Raw genomic sequence first — 17,644 nt, 5'->3', positions numbered from 1 at the left:
GTGTCGTGTACCCCAACGAGGGTGTCGTGTACCCCAGTAGTGAGAGAGCGCAGGTATGGAACGAGGGTGTCGTGTACCCCAGTAGCGAGAGAGCGCAGGTATGGAACGAGGGTGTCGTGTACCCCAGTAGCGAGAGAGCGCAGGTATGCAACGAGGGTGTCGTGTACCCCAGTAGCGAGAGAGCGCAGGTATGCAACGAGGGTGTCGTGTACCCCAGTAGCGAGAGAGCGCAGGTATGGAACGAGGGTGTCGTGTACCCCAGTAGCGAGAGAGCGCAGGTATGGGACGAGGGTGTCGTGTACCCCAGTAGCGAGAGAGCGCAGGTATGGAACGAGGGTGTCGTGTACCCCAGTAGCGAGAGAGCGCAGGTATGGAACGAGGGTGTCGTGTACCCCAGTAGCGAGAGAGCGCAGGTATGCAACGAGGGTGTCGTGTACCCCAGTAGCGAGAGAGCGCAGGTATGGAACGAGGGTGTCGTGTACCCCAGTAGTGAGAGAGTGCAGGCATGGAACGAGGGTGTCGTGTACCCCAGTAGTGAGAGAGCGCAGGTATGCAACGAGGGTGTCGTGTACCCCAGTAGCGAGAGAGCGCAGGTATGGAACGAGGGTGTCGTGTACCCCAGTAGTGAGAGAGTGCAGGCATGTCAACAGCATGAGCAGGTCCTTGAGGGCGTGAAACATGAAACCAGACAGTTTCATTCCCCCGCGACGCCGATCCCGTTTCACTCTGCATTCAGAGAGCGGGCCCATCTATTACCATTTATGAAGTGCGTTCCTCTCCCATTGCAAATGGGGAGATTACAAATCCCAGCCACTTTGAATTAGTAATGAAAAAAATGTAACTAATACCAGCGCTATTGCAGCAGAGCGCTTGGGCTTTTATATAATACAGCGGTGAGGTACGGCTCTGAATGTAATAAATAAGCCAGAGGAGGACCAATTATCCCAACCTGTTGAGACCGAAGTGCGGTCAGGTACTGGTAGTGCGCACACACACAAAAGTTTGAGAATTTATTGAAAAGGTCAATCAGACGTGCTACTCTTCATACACAACAGTGTATATACACACACACACACACACACACACACACACACACACACACACATATATATATATAGAGAGAGAGAGAGAGAGAGAGAGAGAGAGAGAGAGAGAGAGATCAGCATCCTGAATAAAATACAGATCTTGGTGTCTTGGGATGGTTTCAGAAAACTGGGCACAAGGAAAAGTGTTTTTTATGGACTAATCGTAGACAAGCAGCAAACAAAAAGCCTTCAAAATAGCTGAAGACAATCAATACGGCAGATCAGGTTCAATGCAATACCCCCTGCGGGATCCAAACCCTCAGCCGGGAGGGCTTCTCAAGTTCACTAATGCAGGTCTGGGTGCTGGCAGCAAGTCTTTTAGTTTTGGCCCGGCAATGCCTTCATCAGGGCACAAAGCAGACAAAGGACTGGCAAACTGGTATCCATTCCCATAACAAGCAAATAGGAAATCAACTGGTTAATAAAGATAAAACGATTCAGTGGGATAAACAGTCAGTCAATTACGACAATTACACAGCAAAAAAAAAAAAAAATTATACACTACTGCCTTTAATGCACATCCTTTATATATGTATTTTAAAATCCTGTAATGAATCTACTGTACTGAGGATAATCATTCTCTCCATGTGTGCTTTTGAGCTCCCACACTAACACACCACTCTATATAAATGCCATACTGATGGATTTCAGCTCTTGTGGTATCCATGCATTGGCTTGAAAAACACTGGAGGCTAAATGCAGCCGGATACGTCCCTAATCCCAGAGAACAGCCTGCTGCCCGGGTACCCTAAAGGTGTGCTTGAATCCATTCACCAGAGAACCAGTCTCACCACCAGAACTGAAGCGACCTGTACATAGAAGCAAGACAGGAAGCCGACGACGCCAAAGTGCTAGCAACCTGCAGCACAGGGATTAGAGGAGACTTTTCTGGTTACTGAACTGAGGTGTGATCCTGACCCAGGGGTCTTCAGAAAGACACCGATAGGATAAGTGACACGTTTCGTGATTCAGATAAGGATGTATCGATTTAAGCCTCCTCTCTGACTGCCGCTGGACTGCTAACTGGTCTGGCCCCTCTAGACTGGTATCAATCCTTTGCCTGCCCTCGTAAAGACATGACAGCTGGCATTTTCAATTGCAAACCTTTCTCAAACAGCAGCCTTGAACTCACTGTGAAAACAGAACGTCTGTCCAGTTGTTCTTATCTTCTGTCACTGCTGTCGAGCTGGATTACACGGGATCTTATTCTTTGTTGCTGCTGTTGTTGTTTTAGCTTTAAGCTTCATGGTTTTTGAAAAATGTGAATTGCAAACAGCTCCCTCCAGTTTCTTGCAAATTGTAACTTGCAATGCATTTATTTATTTTAACATTCATTTTGATCGAGGGGTAGGGTGGGGGCATTTTGTTCTGGAAGCATCGTTTATTCATGCTTATTCCGTTGCTGATAATCTTCCTGACTGTTTTATGTATGAGTAATGTGTTCAGGGACTGGGGGTTGCCTTCTGCCTGATTTAATTCGATTACTACCTAATGGCTGAGCAAAGAGAGGCAGCACACTCCTGCACACATCCACAGAAACACATCCACCCTGTATACACGCACCCACACACACGTCCACAGAGACACACACCCACAAACACTCACTCACACGCCCACACACCCCCACGCAGACACTGCTTTGCTTCACTGCTCTTCTCTCCCCGCCTAAGACTCCCCTAAGCAGAAGCATATTGTTTATCTACGCTCTGCCGAAGTGGCAAGACCGGAAAACTGGAAAACTGGAGGAAAAAAAAAAAAAAAAAAAAAAAAAATCAGAACTCCCGTCAGGGATCCGTTAAATGTAAAGGTTTTGTGGAAATTTCACAGCCTGCATATACAGTATGCATATATATGTTCTTTCTGGTGCCCACGTGATACACTTGACATTAAGGGTGTGAGTCTGAAGAAAAAGCGCTCCAAGAACACTCAGCCTCTGGGCAGGTGGAAGACCTGTTTACTCTGATAGCACACAGTCAATCTGACAAGCAGCAGCAGCAGCAGCATTATTATTCTGCAGTTTGATTCTGTGTTTGTTTTATTAGTTCTATTCCCCCTCCCTGTTTCCAAGCTGTCTGCAGTGCTGATACAGCCACCAGCAACTATTCTCTTCCCAGAGCGAGGGACCCCTTGCACGGGTCTCCGATACCGTCTTATAGAAACCCTGTTTTATAAACCAATACGAACATGGGCATTTTTGCCTATTTGAATATTTGTCCCAGAGCTAGCGTTAAATATCACAGTTATCTTGTGCTGTTTTAGAGAAATAAAGATTCTATAAAATAAAATAAAAAAACAGGAGGATACGGACCTTTTAATCCTCTTAACTGTCTTTTGCTTGGACTGCCCTCGTAACGCGCACAGGCATTTGAATGAAGAAGCAGGAAAACAGTGACAAACAGCTGCAACTGAGAGGCTTATATAACCCCTGCTTATACAATCAGCAGCAAAGAGGGATAAGCACCCTTATACAACAACCCTCACTCCCACACCTGGCACGTCCTGCAGTACTCAACAGAGATTTCAATGCAAACCAACGCTAAACAGCACAGTGAGTGTACCGACAACAGGAATCAAGAGATTTCTCAAGTGAACAATAAATCTTCCTCCACTTTGTGCACTGGGTACAGTGTGCTGATAATACCCCCTGCTTCAGCTTGAAGGTCATTACAGACCAGATCCCGTGCAGAGCAGGATAGCAGAACTGCACTGCTACATTAAATGGCTATTTGGAAACGTCTGCTTCTGTTTACTGAATAACGTTAATACACTACAGGATCAGCAGATCCTCTGCTCTTACACCAGAAACAAGACCCTTTCAGCTGCACAGTAGTTAGGCTCCCAGTTCCACAGCTGTAATAATGAGTACTTCTCCAGCCAACTCTGCAGCTCTTATCAAAACTAGCGGAGACACGATTTACAATAAAGCAGGTTCCCAGCTGAGATGAAGCTGTTAATTCAGCTGCCACAAATGTTAACTTTAATAAAGTGATAAGCCACTTCCTTGTAAAACACCCCATTATGATAGGGTTAGGGTTACTTAGGAATATGCTAATTAAATTCCAAAGAGAACTACATTTAAAGCTACTGTAATGGATCCTATCCCCTTGCATAGGGTTAGGCGACTTTAAAAACAAAAAAAAAAAACCGGCCAGCGCGGTGAGCAGTTTGAAATGTAACGCTGTCAGTGCAAGCACATAGCAGCACCTCGAGATATCAATTAAGAGGCTTAAACGCTGACGTTTCATACACATGTTTCACAAGAGCCTGGTAACTTACTGCAAAGGCCCAGGGGTCCTTTCATGTATCAAAGCCACTACTCCAGTGTGCAATGTAATAATTTATATGTAACAAAACTGGCACTTCACTGTTGAATACTTCACTTAATTCTGAGCTGCTTGTCTACAAACGGATTCTTTCCCCCCAGAGCCGCTCGTTCGAGACAAATGCTTTTCAGGCTTTGTTCAGCCCATGATACCACCACCCCTTACTTAGCAAAGTCAACACCAGGTCTCTTTATTTCTCCAAACCTGGCGTGTTCTGCAGAAAGCAGCAGGAGTTTGGTGAAACGGTCTGTGTGCTGGGCTAGCTCTGCCTACTGCTCGCTGCTCGCCTCTATTACTCATCAGCCCACTGTGCTACCACAACGACACCACCAGTCTGAAACAGACCCATCAAATGTCAACCACAGCCGTTCCTCACTTTGTCACGGCTTGTATTAATTCTGCATTTAGGGCTTAACAAAACTGTGCCGTTTACACTTAGGGATCAATCTGATCAGCTTTTACTGCACCTGGAGAAGCCAAGGCTTTTTATGAGCATTTTAATGTACCAGGAAGGGAGCCACCTGGATTGCATTTATTTTTATAGGAAATCTCAGGATCGGGATAACCCAAAGTACAGGTCCTCTCTCTCTATATATATATATCTTTACAGAAAACAAGCGAATAAAAGCGCACCCAAACCAGACGCCTGCTTTCCAGCCCCGTGCGCGGAGAGGGGACCAGCAGCCTACCTATATTGCATGCCTGGGGTCTTCGTGCTGCAGTCGCTGGAGGAGGGCACGTTCTGCACGGCGAGGTGGCCCAGGCTCCGTGCCACCATGGCCACGGCCCGGAACTTGCTCCTCGTACCCATGCTTGGGCTGCTGCCGTTCTGTCGGCTCAGCCGCTCCTCCGTGCTCCGGTTTTTTAATCCGTGGTCCGAGCATACAAAAGACACCTGCATCCTTCCTGGAGAAGCAGGAGAGGCTGGCTACAAGCGCAACAGTGCCGCACCGAAGCACACTACCGCTGTGCACTATCAGGGCTGGAGTGTCTCCCACTGCAGGACAAGAGGAGTCTGTCTGGTGTTGCAGTGCTAGTGCTACTAGGAGTATGCAAAATGTTTCCTCAGCCAAACTGCTCCAAAAGCAGATGGAGATCTTAAGAGATTTTTTTTTTTAAACCAACCCTGGAACAACTTCTTGCAGTCTTAAATGAAACCATAACCACGGGTAAGTCCAGACTCAGATATGTGTGGTTTTTTTTTAATTCCTGCTCTAGTGAGCTACCTCACTATCTGTGGTCCAGCTTCTTAGCTTCTTTCCTTCTTCCACTCTCCCCGTTCTTCCTTGCTGGCTGGATAAAACGGTGCTGTCACATGAATCTGAAACAGGTTTGAATTAAAACACACACAACTAGAGCGCTCTCTCTCTCTCTCTCTCTCTCTCTCTCTCTCTCTCTCTCTCTGTACAAGAAATGTTTCCAGCTCCTGCTGCAGCTTCGCGTTCATCCAATCCCACGTGTGGGACATGAAGTAAATAACAGAGCACAGCATTGTAGGTTTCTACTTTGTGGCAGTGTGTGTGTGTGTGTGATTGTTGTGTCTCTGTGTTTTAAGAGTGCAAATAAGCAGATTTATGTGCAAGTTCAACCCCTGCTCTACTACAGCATGCCTGAGTCAATACCCCTGCTCTACTACAGCATGCCTGAGTCATTACCCCTGCTCTACCACAGCATGCCTGAGTCAATACCCCTGCTCTACCACAGCATGCCTGAGTCAATACCCCTGCTCTACCACAGCATGCCTGAGTCAATACCCCTGCTCTACCACAGCATGCCTGAGTCAATACCCCTGCTCTACCACAGCATGCCTGAGTCAATACCCCTGCTCTACCACAGCATGCCTGAGTCAATACCCCTGCTCTACCACAGCATGCCTGAGTCAATACCCCTGCTCTACTACAGCATGCCTGAGTCAATACCCCTGCTCTACTACATTAGGTGATCTATGAGCTATATCAGGGGAAGTGCTGTCTGTTACCGACAGTGGAGTTGCTGCAGTAGGGGAGCCCAGGCAGTTGGGCTGTGTTGTTTTTTTTTTTTTTTTATAACAGTGGTACTGCAGAGACTGAGAAAGTCAGTACTGCAGACTGATTTAAACAGGATTTGTGTTCTACTGAAGCCGCCCGGGTCGATACTACCTTTCACGGAATGTGTTTACATGCAGGTAAGCCTCATCATACACCATCCATGTTAAATGTGCTTGTTTAAACAGATCATGGATGATGCACTTAGCTGGTCCCCTGCTACCCAGGTGTCTCGTTACCTTCAGCACTCTCCTCCCCATTGTGCTCCATTGTGTTTTGTCATCAATGATTCATAGCTTAAAACAGAGCAGGCCATCAGGATGCGCTTGTGTTTGCGGTTTCTCCTGCCTGGTAATCACGAGAACAATTTATCATCATCATCATCATCATCAAACACCCTAGTGTTTTTTCCTCTCTTTCAGCTGGAGGGCCATCCCTCTTTCACCAGATTTAATCTCCCAAGCCTAGTCTGCGGGCTTTGATTAGATCCCTGAAGCTCATATTCTCAAAAAAACCAAGCCACTGAAATCCTTCAAAGATGTACAACAATTAACCTCCCAGGGATTTCCTCTCCAGATCACGCAGAGCAAAACCAAACTAGGCGGTCACGACTGCAAGTGAATGAAAACTAAAATACAATTCAGAGGGCTCTGCATACCCTAAAGTGCCACAGAACGTTTTCGGCTTTAAAAACTCCAACCCTGCGCAGAATAAACTGTGCTAATGCCTGCGATCGTAACTGCAGATTACCTGATAAATTAAACATGTATTCTTACACTGAAAGGCACTTAACACAGGGGAGGTCGTACTCACAGAGAGAAACCCCACAGGAATCAGGCTGTCGAATGCTATTGGCGCTCTGCTGACTGTGGCGTTAACCTTAACCAACAGCACGCATAACTCATCTACTTTTATCATCAAAGCCTACAAACCGGATCTTCTTAACCATATATTTGTTTTAATTAATTGCCATGATCTGTTTTCTATAAATTCTGCATCCCTTTCTCGTATGCAGTTTCATGTAGCGCTAATCTTATTTGATTCCCTGTAGGAAATCCCGGCTCTAATCTAGGAAAGCAATTTGGAAAAACAAAGACTAAGCACCGCACCAGCTTACACTGCAGGTCACTCTTCAGAAAACACAAGTGTCACTGCAAAACGAGAAAGGCTTTATTTTTAGACTCATCAAAACGCTGGGGTTTGATTTGATGCAACCGCTCGAGTTACAGAGCGTTTCCTACGCTCGGGGTCACAGTGACGCACAATCAGTAGTTTCAAGTGTCCGAGTATCAGAAGCCATGGGAAGAAAAGTGGCTCTGGAGTCTCTTGAAGGGACTCTGCAGAAATCGAAATTGAAATGTCTTTTTTTTTTTTTTTTTTTTCCTGGGCTCAACACAGAACCCAGAACGTCAGCAGGGCGCTAGGAGCGTACGAGCGAAGTTTTGTGTGCAAACTGAAGGTAGGTATCGTGTGCACCACGTGTGACTGACAGATGGACGGACAGACAGACAGGCTTAGCACAAAAGAACACTTAAAATTGGAACCCTATATATATATATTACGCGCAGTAGGCTATTTCAAATATATAAAACAATGGTGTATCTAAATATATACAATCTACAATCTCTCTACTCCTTCCCTGGCTTTTCCAGTCTGCTTATTGGACTGCAGGCATCCTATTAAAAGTATGTCACGCAGATAGAGGGGATCGGGTATCACTTTTCCAGTAATTCCACTTCTCACATGACCTGTAATAATCGACCTCTGCGTTTGGCTTTGGGATGCACATACCCTACCTGCTTGCTGTACTAAAGGAATAGGGCTTTGGAAAGCGCGTTCTGCATGCATGATTTGTGCTTTACTGCCGACGCATTCACACAATCAATCAATGCAGACTGCTTGCACTACCTGGGTGTTAATGCTGCCGCACTGACTGGGAAGGGCTTGGATCACAAATAAAACTACTACGCTAGATTCTAGTATAATAATAACAACAACAGAGAATGAGCGCAACCTCCCGGTATGTAAGAGTTTCCTTCACTTTAACAGGCAGGAGGGTCCTTTCAAATCCAGCAACTACACAATTATTTTTTAGGCATTAATAAGAACGTTTCCCTATTTAGAGCTCCCATTCTGTTTTCTTGCTCACTCCACTGAATCAGTTTCTGCACTGAATACAGGGCTCTGTGCCTCAAAAAATAATTCCACATTGAATTTTCTAAATCCAGTGAAGGCATTGCCCAGCCTGGTGACATTTGTGAGTTTTGTTTTTGTGCTTTATTTGTGTTTGAGTATCTGTTTTTTGCCCTTGTGCACTTTATTTTTGTTTATTTATAATAAAATAGTTATTTTTTTGAACTGCAGTATGTCTCTGGGCCTCTATCCACTCGCCAGCCTGCCACATTTGGTGTCAGAAGTGGGATATACCTAGAGGCTCAGAGCAGTATTTTTGTTTTGTTTTGTGGAATTTTTGGGATAAATTTTTTTTTTTTTTTTTTTTTTTTTTTTTTTTTTTTTTTTTTTTTGAAAAAAAACAAAAAAAAAAAAAAAAACAAAAAAAAAAAAAAAAAATAAAGAAGAGCATATAAAAGCAGCAGCTGAAGAAATGTAAGCTGCTGCAGCCACCACTGGAGGACCCGGCCAGCCTCTTCCCCTGGTGTTCCTGGTGCGGGAAGGAAGACCATCGTTGGCGGTCCTGCCCAGACGTGCCACCGGCAAACTGGTGTGGCCGGTGTGAGGAGGACGGCCACAACTGGGCAGGATGCCCCTACAACCAGGCCCAGGAAGAGGTGCCTTGTTCACCCCGGGCATCAGGGGCCACCCCACTACCTCCAGCACCACCACCTTCACCACCGTCCCAGGAGATCTGGGACTGGTTGATGCACCCTGAGGCAGACCTCGTCCACGATCTCCCCATAGTTATCAACACGCTGTGGCGTCGAGATGGGGAGAGGTGGGACCAGTGGGAGGAACAGAGGTTGAAAAAACGTTAGACATTGACACGGGATCAAATCGTAATACATTTTGTAACTGACTTTGTGGATTTTCCTTTGCAGAGAGAGGGTGAACTGTGACATTAGGGTGGGAGATCTTAGGAAAGCACTACGTTTGAAGAGGTGACTTTGGATATGGTTTTAATTCCTGCCAAACTGGTGTTGTTTTTTCCCGAGAGCCAGAGAGGGGCGAGGAGCTGCCTTCGCTCCCAGAGCCAGAGAGGGGCGAGGAGCTGCCGTCGCTCCCAGAGCCAGAGAGGGAGGAGGAGCCTGCGTCGCTCCCAGAGCCAGAGAGGGGCGAGGAGGCTGCCGTCGTTCCCAGAGCCAGAGAGGGAGGAGGAGCCTCCGTCGCTCCCAGAGCCAGAGAGGGGGCGAGGAGCTGCCGTCGCCCCCAGAGCCAGAGAGGGAGGAGCCGCCACTCCCAGAGAGGGGCGAGGAGCTGCCGTCGCCCCCAGAGCCAGAGAGGGGTGGGAGGAGCTGCCGTCGCGCCCAGAGCCAGGAGGGGGTGAGGAGCTGCCGTCGCTCCCAGAGCCAGAGAGGGGTGAGGAGCTGCCGTAGACCCCAGAGCCAGAGATGGGTGAGGAGCTTGCGTCGCTCCCAGAGCCAGAGAGGGGTGAGGAGCTGCCGTCGCCCCCAGAGCCAGAGAGGAGGGAGGAGGAGCTGCCGCGACCCCAGAGCCAGAGAGGGGTGAGGAGCTGCCGTCGCCCGAGAGCCAGAGAGGGGTGAGGAGCTGCCGTCGCTCCCAGAGCCAGAGAGGGGTGAGGAGCTGCCGTCGCTCCCAGAGGCCAGAGAGGGAGGAGGAGCAGCCGTCGCTCCCAGAGCCAGAGAGGGGTGAGGATCTGCCGTCGCTCCCAGAGCCAGAGAGGGAGGAGGAGCAGCCGTCGCTCCCAGAGCCAGAGAGGGACGAGGAGCTGCCGTCGCTCCCAGAGCCAGAGAGGGAGGAGGATCTGCCGTCGCTCCCAGAGCCAGAGAGGGAGGAGGATCCGCCGTCGCTCCCAGAGCCAGAGAGGGAGGAGGATCTGCCGTCGCTCCCTCAGCCAGAGAGGGAGCCGGGCCTGCCTGTCGCTCCCAGAGAGAGAGAGGGAGGCGGATATGCTGTCGCTCCCCGAGAGAGAGAGGGAGGAGGATCCGCTGTCGCTCCCCGAGCACCAGAGGGAGGGACTCCGGGGCCGGTTCTCCGCCATCCGCCACCATCGGAGGCCGGGCCGACCGCCGGCCACCAGAGGGATCCCTCGGCCGCCTCGTTACGAAGGACGCGGCCGGGGCAGCCTCCGCGGACCAGAGGGAGCCGGGCCGCCTCCGCCACCAGAGGGAGCCGGAGGGCCGCCTCCGCCACCAGAGGGAGCCGGGCCGCCTCCGCCACCAGAGGGAGCCGGGCCGCACTCCACCACCGAGAGGGAGCCGGCCGCCTCCGCCTCCAGAGGGAGCCCGGCACCAGAGGGAGCCGGGCCTCCGTCGCCGCCTCCGCCACCAGAGGGAGCCGGGCCGCCGTCGCCGCCTCCGCCACCAGAGGGAGCCGGGCCGCCGTCGCCGCCTCCGCCACCAGAGGGAGCCGGGCCGCAGTCGCCGCCTCCGCCACCAGAGGGAGCCGGGCCGCCGTCGCCGCCTCCGCCACGAGAGGGAGCCGGGCCGCCGTCGTTGTCGTGCTACCTTGGAGATTCGGGGCCCCCTCAACCAAAGAAGGCTTGGGGGCTCCGACATCAACCCCGCCCACCACCACCCACCATAACAGCCCACCCAAGGGACATAATTGGACTCTTGGGGGGAGGGGGGTGGGGAGGGTGGGGGGAAGGGGGGAGTTGGCCGATTGCGGCCGGTGTACGTTGTACATGGGGGGAGGTGTGTGGCAGAGCAAAGCTCTGCCCTTTTAAATTGGCAGGGATGGGGTTAACTTCCCCTGCCTGCCTGGGTTTATTGTGTTCAGGTGGCTGGGTGATTAGGTTGATTAACGATCAATCAGCGCCCAGCCACCTGACATAAAAGGAGGCCTCTGCTTCTCATTTGGGAGGAGGGAGCTGAGGAAGCAGGTTGGTGTTTGTTTTGTGGTTTTTTGAATTTTCTAAATCCAGTGAAGGCATTGCCCAGCCTGGAAACTTTATTTTTGTGAGTTTTGTTTTTGCTTTATTTGTGTTTGAGTATCTGTTATTTTTGCCCTTGTGCACTTTTATTTTTGTGTTTATTTATAATAAAATAGTTATTTTTTTGAACTGCAGTCTGTCTCTGGGCCTCTATCCACTCGCCAGCCTGCCACAGTGACATTCTGACAATTATATATATATATATATATATATATATATATATATATAAATATATATATATATATATATATTAGATAACATACAACACAGAAGAATAAAGGAAAATAAATGGATTTAATACCATGGAAGGTTTAAATAGAAAGGAATCGTAGATTGTTGCATCATTAACTATGCAGTAAATTACATCTTTAGTTGTTTTTGTACATTTTCCTTTGCAAGTGAACTGTGACATTAGGGTCTTATAAAGCACTACGTTTGAAGACTGACTTTGGATATGGTTTTAATTCCTGAAACTGGTGTTGTTTTTTTAATCTTTTGCTAAATTGCATTGCCTTTTACGTTGTACGCAGTTCTGTGCATGGGTAACATTTTGATTTCATTTTCAGTCGTCTCTTTTGGCAAGTGATAGTTTCGGAATCATAATCGTTCTGAATTAAAATACTACTGTTGAAAATATAGTAAACTGTACCAACAAAACCAACTACAGAACACCGAAATGGAAGCCTACTTATTTTGAAACACTGTCCTTTCAGCTATGTATTTTTGACATTGTATCATTTTTCGAACACACTTTCTCGTGACAAAGGCATGTTAAACATACCGAAACGCTGGGAAGTTGGCTCTTTTGAGCAAAAGCTTGATCACACATATATAAACACATTATATGCAGATTTGGTAATTATGCACTCAAAATCTATGCAGAGTAAACATTTAAAAACTGTTGACACAGCAGAGAGATGCAGCGTGCACAGTAACGAGCTGACCCAGGCGTTACTGCAAGATTAAATTCACTACAAAATCCAGAAACAGGAAGAGCTCAGGTGGGGCCTGATTCAGCTTGCAGGAAAACTTGGAACGGCTCAAACTGCAGTGTGATGGGAGTTTTATTTCAGTCTGAATAGGGGGCCTTTAAAAAGGTGCAAAGATACAGCTCAGATTGTCTTCTCTGGCAGCAGCGCTGCCATTAATAATTCAAATTAAAAACAAGGAAAGAGTAGGTCATCGGTGTGACTGACATGCTTTCAGAAGGAAGCATTTTTTTAAATCTTTTCCAGTGGCTGTGTAAATGCTTCCCCTGTTGACTGATACGCTTTACAGTTTTTTTAAATTTTTTTAACCTAGAGCTGTGCCAGACCGCAGGTTTTAAAATGAAGACGCTTCTTTGCAATCACAAGCAGTTCTTTCAAAGCTGAACACGCGAGAGCTGCTGGAAGCGCACCACAGATAAGATTTCTGGAATTCGTTTGTTTGCTGCCAATCCCTTTAAACCTGGGAACTGGGGAGCCTGCAGACGGAAATGCTTTGGGGTTTTTTTTCTTCTGGATATTGCATTCTGGTCTTTAAAAGCAAAGCAGCAGGGCTCGTCCCCTGTAACAGCCTTCCGTCAGCAGAGGAATGAGCTGCTGTAAGCTGGCTTCAAACCTGCTTTCTAGCGTTGTTCCCCTCTGCCCCCTCCCTCTCCCAGGTCACTTAGCTTGCACCGAGCCTGCAGAAACTCAGAACTCCAGCAGTGCCATGAAGAGACGCCTCTGCTGTGTTGAATACTCTGATACTGTAGGAGGTAATGCATTGAAATGATAACATGCAAGCAGAGGGGAAATATGAAGCATCCTTCTGATGCTTTGAGTAATTTACAATATTAATGTGATGCTGATGCTAGAAAATCAAAAATATTTCAAAATCAATAAATAGTTATGCTCCTTTTTTTCCCTTTGAAATACAGCTCTACGGATGTGGAACTACACACACGTGTATGTCACATGGATGAAAATAAGGGTCCCATTGCTTAGTTTGATCCATTCCTGGTTTTACTACGAGTTTAATAATAAGACACACCAGAGCTTGTTCCCTATACACTGTGGCTAATCAAGCTCTAGTAAAACCTGGAATTGATGAAACTGCTATGCAATAGGAGTCTAATTTCCATCTGCGCGTTATATTAATTCTGTATACAATCACACTCTACCAACATAACAACATGATTTGGACAGAATAAATCTACTGCCCCCTTGTGTTGACTGCTGGGAAGTACATAAAAAGGCGTGCCTTTTCCTCGGGGAGGAAAGCACTCCTGTGATTTTATGATGGTTCGTTTTGAATAGTACCAGAGCAGGTGCCATATACCGGACCGTGGTCCTGCTGAGTCACCATTTTCTGTTTTACTTTCTGTGATCAAGAAATCAGAAACGCATTGGAAATGCACATAATAAAACAACTGAATGCAATAAAACGAAATGTTATATGGGTGGTACACTGCTGAAATAACACCACTGAGGGGCTGAATTAGCAACTGAAATGAGCATATCTGCAGCTGGTATAAAATTAAAGGACTACTCTAGGTTTTCTTTAAAAAAGGGAGTTTTCTTTTTTGGGCTACAAACAGTTGGATAGAACAACAGTGCCATCTGCTGGTGATGCATGATAAAATAAAAACAAATAAAAAAATACCAGAAACACTGGGATAACTAAACAGCACCAGAAAGGTTACAAATATGGGGTGGAAGTAAGACTCCTATTGCATAGCAGTTCCACCCGTTTCAGGTTTTCCTAGCAGCTTGATTAGCCTATAGCTAACAAGCTCTATTGTCGTTATAAAGAGAGAACTATGCTTCTGCTGTAGTGCTGAATCCTCCTATACTGTACGGATACTTGGACTGTTACCCCCGTGTATACTGAGTATCTTTCTGATGCTTTACGGCATTTAAAATATACAGTATAAAAAAGAATTAACGTTGTGCTGATGCATTACTATATGACTGAAAATCTAATCTAATACAGCACGTTGAACACAATACAGCACATTGAAGATCCATTACTTATTGTATATAGAGAAGATTTAAACTCCATTCATTTAGAATAAAAAATAATGATGATACTAATACAAAAGAAGATGACGAGTATTCACTAGCATGCAAATAAAAAAAAAAAATCAATAATAATAATAATAACAACAAGGAAAATCAATACCAGAGCTTTATTGCAGCTCTCACAAGATGCTGAGCGGCGCGTTCCATAAATCATCCTGACTTTAGGAAGAGAATTGGCTTTTTAAGAAGCTACCAGGAAATGGTAATTAAACATGGACAGTAAGAGGATAGACTCTCCTGACAGAAAGACCCCCTCCCCCCTCAAGTCTTTCCAGCGCCACTGAGAGTGCCGGGAAGTGTATGAAGCGGACAAACAAAAGACGAGGATGATGTGTGATTATTATACAGTATAACGCACTGCACTCCAATCCTCCAATGCAGTAAACTCAGGATTCTGATCATTCTCAGCTCTCTTATATTTCACTTTGCACCTGCAAGTGCCAGTGTAACTGCAATTATATTTACCTGCAATCTGGGGAGTTGCTAAAACTTAATTTTAGTGCAAATAAACGATCTGTCTGCTGTCCCAATGTACATCTCCCAGCTATTAATAAAGTATTCTCTTCCATTCCGGGGCGCAGGGGTTACAGTAAGACATTATATTGAATTGATGGTCTAGCAATGGGTCAAACTTGCTCAGTATTTATCCACAGCTGCACTTGAAACTGGTAAAGATGCAACAAATTGAATAATATAGTTGAGTGCACTTACAGATTTGCTATTCATCCTTACTGTGTAACATTACCAGTTTATATCTTTCCTTTGGAGAATGCTTAGCGACTCTTGCTCAAAGACTAACAGTAAGATGGCAACCACACAGCCTGAAGCAGGTTTACCTTTCAGACACAACAGATGCTCCCCCTCCTATCGTATATACACACAAGGCTTAAGAATCAGAGCGCTCAAATGAGACAAAAAAAAAAAAAAAGGGCTGAACATCTGAAACAGCTGCAGAATCCTGAAAGATTGCACCGGCATTTACTCCTTTAACAAACGCTGACATTTTTCACAAGGAAAACAAACATACTCCATTTAAAAAACATTTTTTACAGGTTCTTTAAGATGGTAATTGTATATAAAGCAGGGACTGGATCACTCAGCTCAGGGGGGCCTTGTTTGGAGGTGGTCTGTGAGTGTAACGGTGCCTGCCTGTCATTGAAAGGCGTGATGTTAAAATCACAGCCTGACCCGGCTCTCTTTCTCCCATCTCTCCTGTGGGAAGTCTTTCCCGAGCTTGTGGACTTGGACCCTGTGCTCCTGCTCGTGTTGGAAATGCTGTCCCATCGAACCTTCTGGTAATTTTCCACGAGAAGCCATTTTGCATACCGGTGAGATTGTACTGTATGTATAACAGAGGATTTACAATCAGTTCACAAGATACAATATCCACAGACTAGATGCTGTGAAAAGGTGGGTTTTTATGATGGATGCATGAATGCATGAGTGTTCACGGAATACCACAGAAATGCTGTTAAGATAAAGTGCATTCATTTCACTGCTCAATCAGTTTATATGTATGACAAAATGAATACATGAAACCGCATTGACGTTTGTAATGTTGCACCTAATGCTGGTTTAAGATGCAAAGTCAGTGGACTAGATATGTAAACTCCAGGTTCAGTGGGGTGGAACAAACAGAACGGCCATGAATGAAGTAACAGCCGGTTAGATGCACTTCGTTAAACAAATCTCCCGAGGCATGTGAACGCATCCGATAGCCCAGCGACGGGGGGGACGCAGTCCCTTCGGCAACGCTATGCAATATGTCATCTGTCTGTGATCAAGACTGCGTCTCTAACTACATTTCATTAGTTTGGGCAATGGTCTGCTGCTTCCCTGATCATTAAAGCACACTGCACATATTAAAATTCCTGTGTGTTCAGGAAGCTTTAACAAAACCAAAAAAAAACCTCTGAAGATACCACTTATAACCCCCTGCTGCAGCATGTGGTGTGAGAAGTGACGCACTGCAAAGGGTGCAAGGAAGGAGAGCTTGTGCCCCTGTCCTGTGTGTGCACAAACAAACTGGACTGTCAACTAAGCCTTCCCGATAAGAGCAGGACTGCACAGACGCCCTAGGCTTCGATGACTCGGCTTTGCCATATACCCAGAAACACCAAATTCAGTGCCAAACAGACGCCGCCAGCTATTTTAATCCCAACAGGTAACTGTGTTACAATCACTGTGCAGTATCGAATGGGATCTCAAGTTCCAGACTCAAATTAGTCTCTGGTTCCACTCATTTAGCAATTGCTTTGCTAATGATCTCTAATGCAGAGTCCTGGGAGTTTGTAAGCAGTCAGGGGATTGTCCACATTATTAAGACGCTAGTAGACTCACTGACCTGAAGAGGTCTGATTGCAGGTTTAATGTGATTTGCAAAGGAAACACACACACACACACACACATTCAGCAATGCTCAGGTCAGGTGAGTCACCCATACTCCTGTAAATAAGTAATGATAAGGATACTGCAGGTTCATTAACCCCGGGACTGTTTTTTCCCTTGACCTGTTTTACCCCTTTGAAAGAATGCGGCTGATCAAAATACAACACATTGTTAGGGCAAGAGACTCAATTACTGATAGAAGCCCTTCCAGCAGTCACAGGACCCATCTTCCAGAGCAAGTATAGAGTTCCAGCTATTTACTACACACACCATTGAAGAACGAGAGAGACGCAGTATCAGTGAGAACAGTGTTCATCATAGTACAGGACAAGGGGTCTGGCACACAGGAAAATGAAATACTTACTACTTACCATCTTTAGTAGAACTACCATCGGATAGATTTGAAATGAACTTGTCTATTGCCCCCCATTCTTATCCCCCTCATGTGTGTCCAATCAATGTACATTCTAATAATGCTAAAGACAGGAGTTGTTTGAAGATGGTGCTCACATAAAAAAAAAATGGTTTCAAAAGGAGAATACTTTTTTTTTTTTTTTTTTTTTTCCCCAGGGCAGTTCAATTAAAGGTAAAACTATTTCCACAGTGAATATTTTATTTTTGGACGTCACTTGGAGCCGAAGTCCCATCTTACAGACCCTTGCACTTTGCATGACACGCTCCCTTGCTTTTCCAGTTTGCATTTACT

At 46.3% G+C, this 17,644-nt stretch overlaps 1 protein-coding gene across 8 annotated transcripts in view; it reads right to left on the bottom strand.

Moving 5' to 3' along the window:
• The window catches only part of LOC121329169 (voltage-gated potassium channel subunit beta-2-like), a 58,127-nt gene that overhangs the window by 13,773 nt on the left and 26,710 nt on the right, over positions 1 to 17,644 (bottom strand). Inside the window, exon 1 of one of the 8 annotated variants that reach the window (XM_041274579.1) lies at positions 5,098 to 5,324. The exons of the other annotated variants lie outside the window; for them this stretch is intronic. Within the exon in view, the coding sequence (XP_041130513.1) occupies positions 5,098 to 5,309 (212 nt within the window). The 5' untranslated portion in view covers positions 5,310 to 5,324. Of the gene's footprint in view, positions 1 to 5,097; positions 5,325 to 17,644 lie in introns of those variants that run through there. 8 annotated transcript variants of the gene reach the window in all.

This window comes from Polyodon spathula, chromosome 16 (assembly GCF_017654505.1).
Source record: "Polyodon spathula isolate WHYD16114869_AA chromosome 16, ASM1765450v1, whole genome shotgun sequence".
Taxonomy (NCBI): Eukaryota; Metazoa; Chordata; class Actinopteri; order Acipenseriformes; family Polyodontidae; genus Polyodon; species Polyodon spathula.
This window is presented reverse-complemented; position numbering and strand designations above follow the sequence as displayed.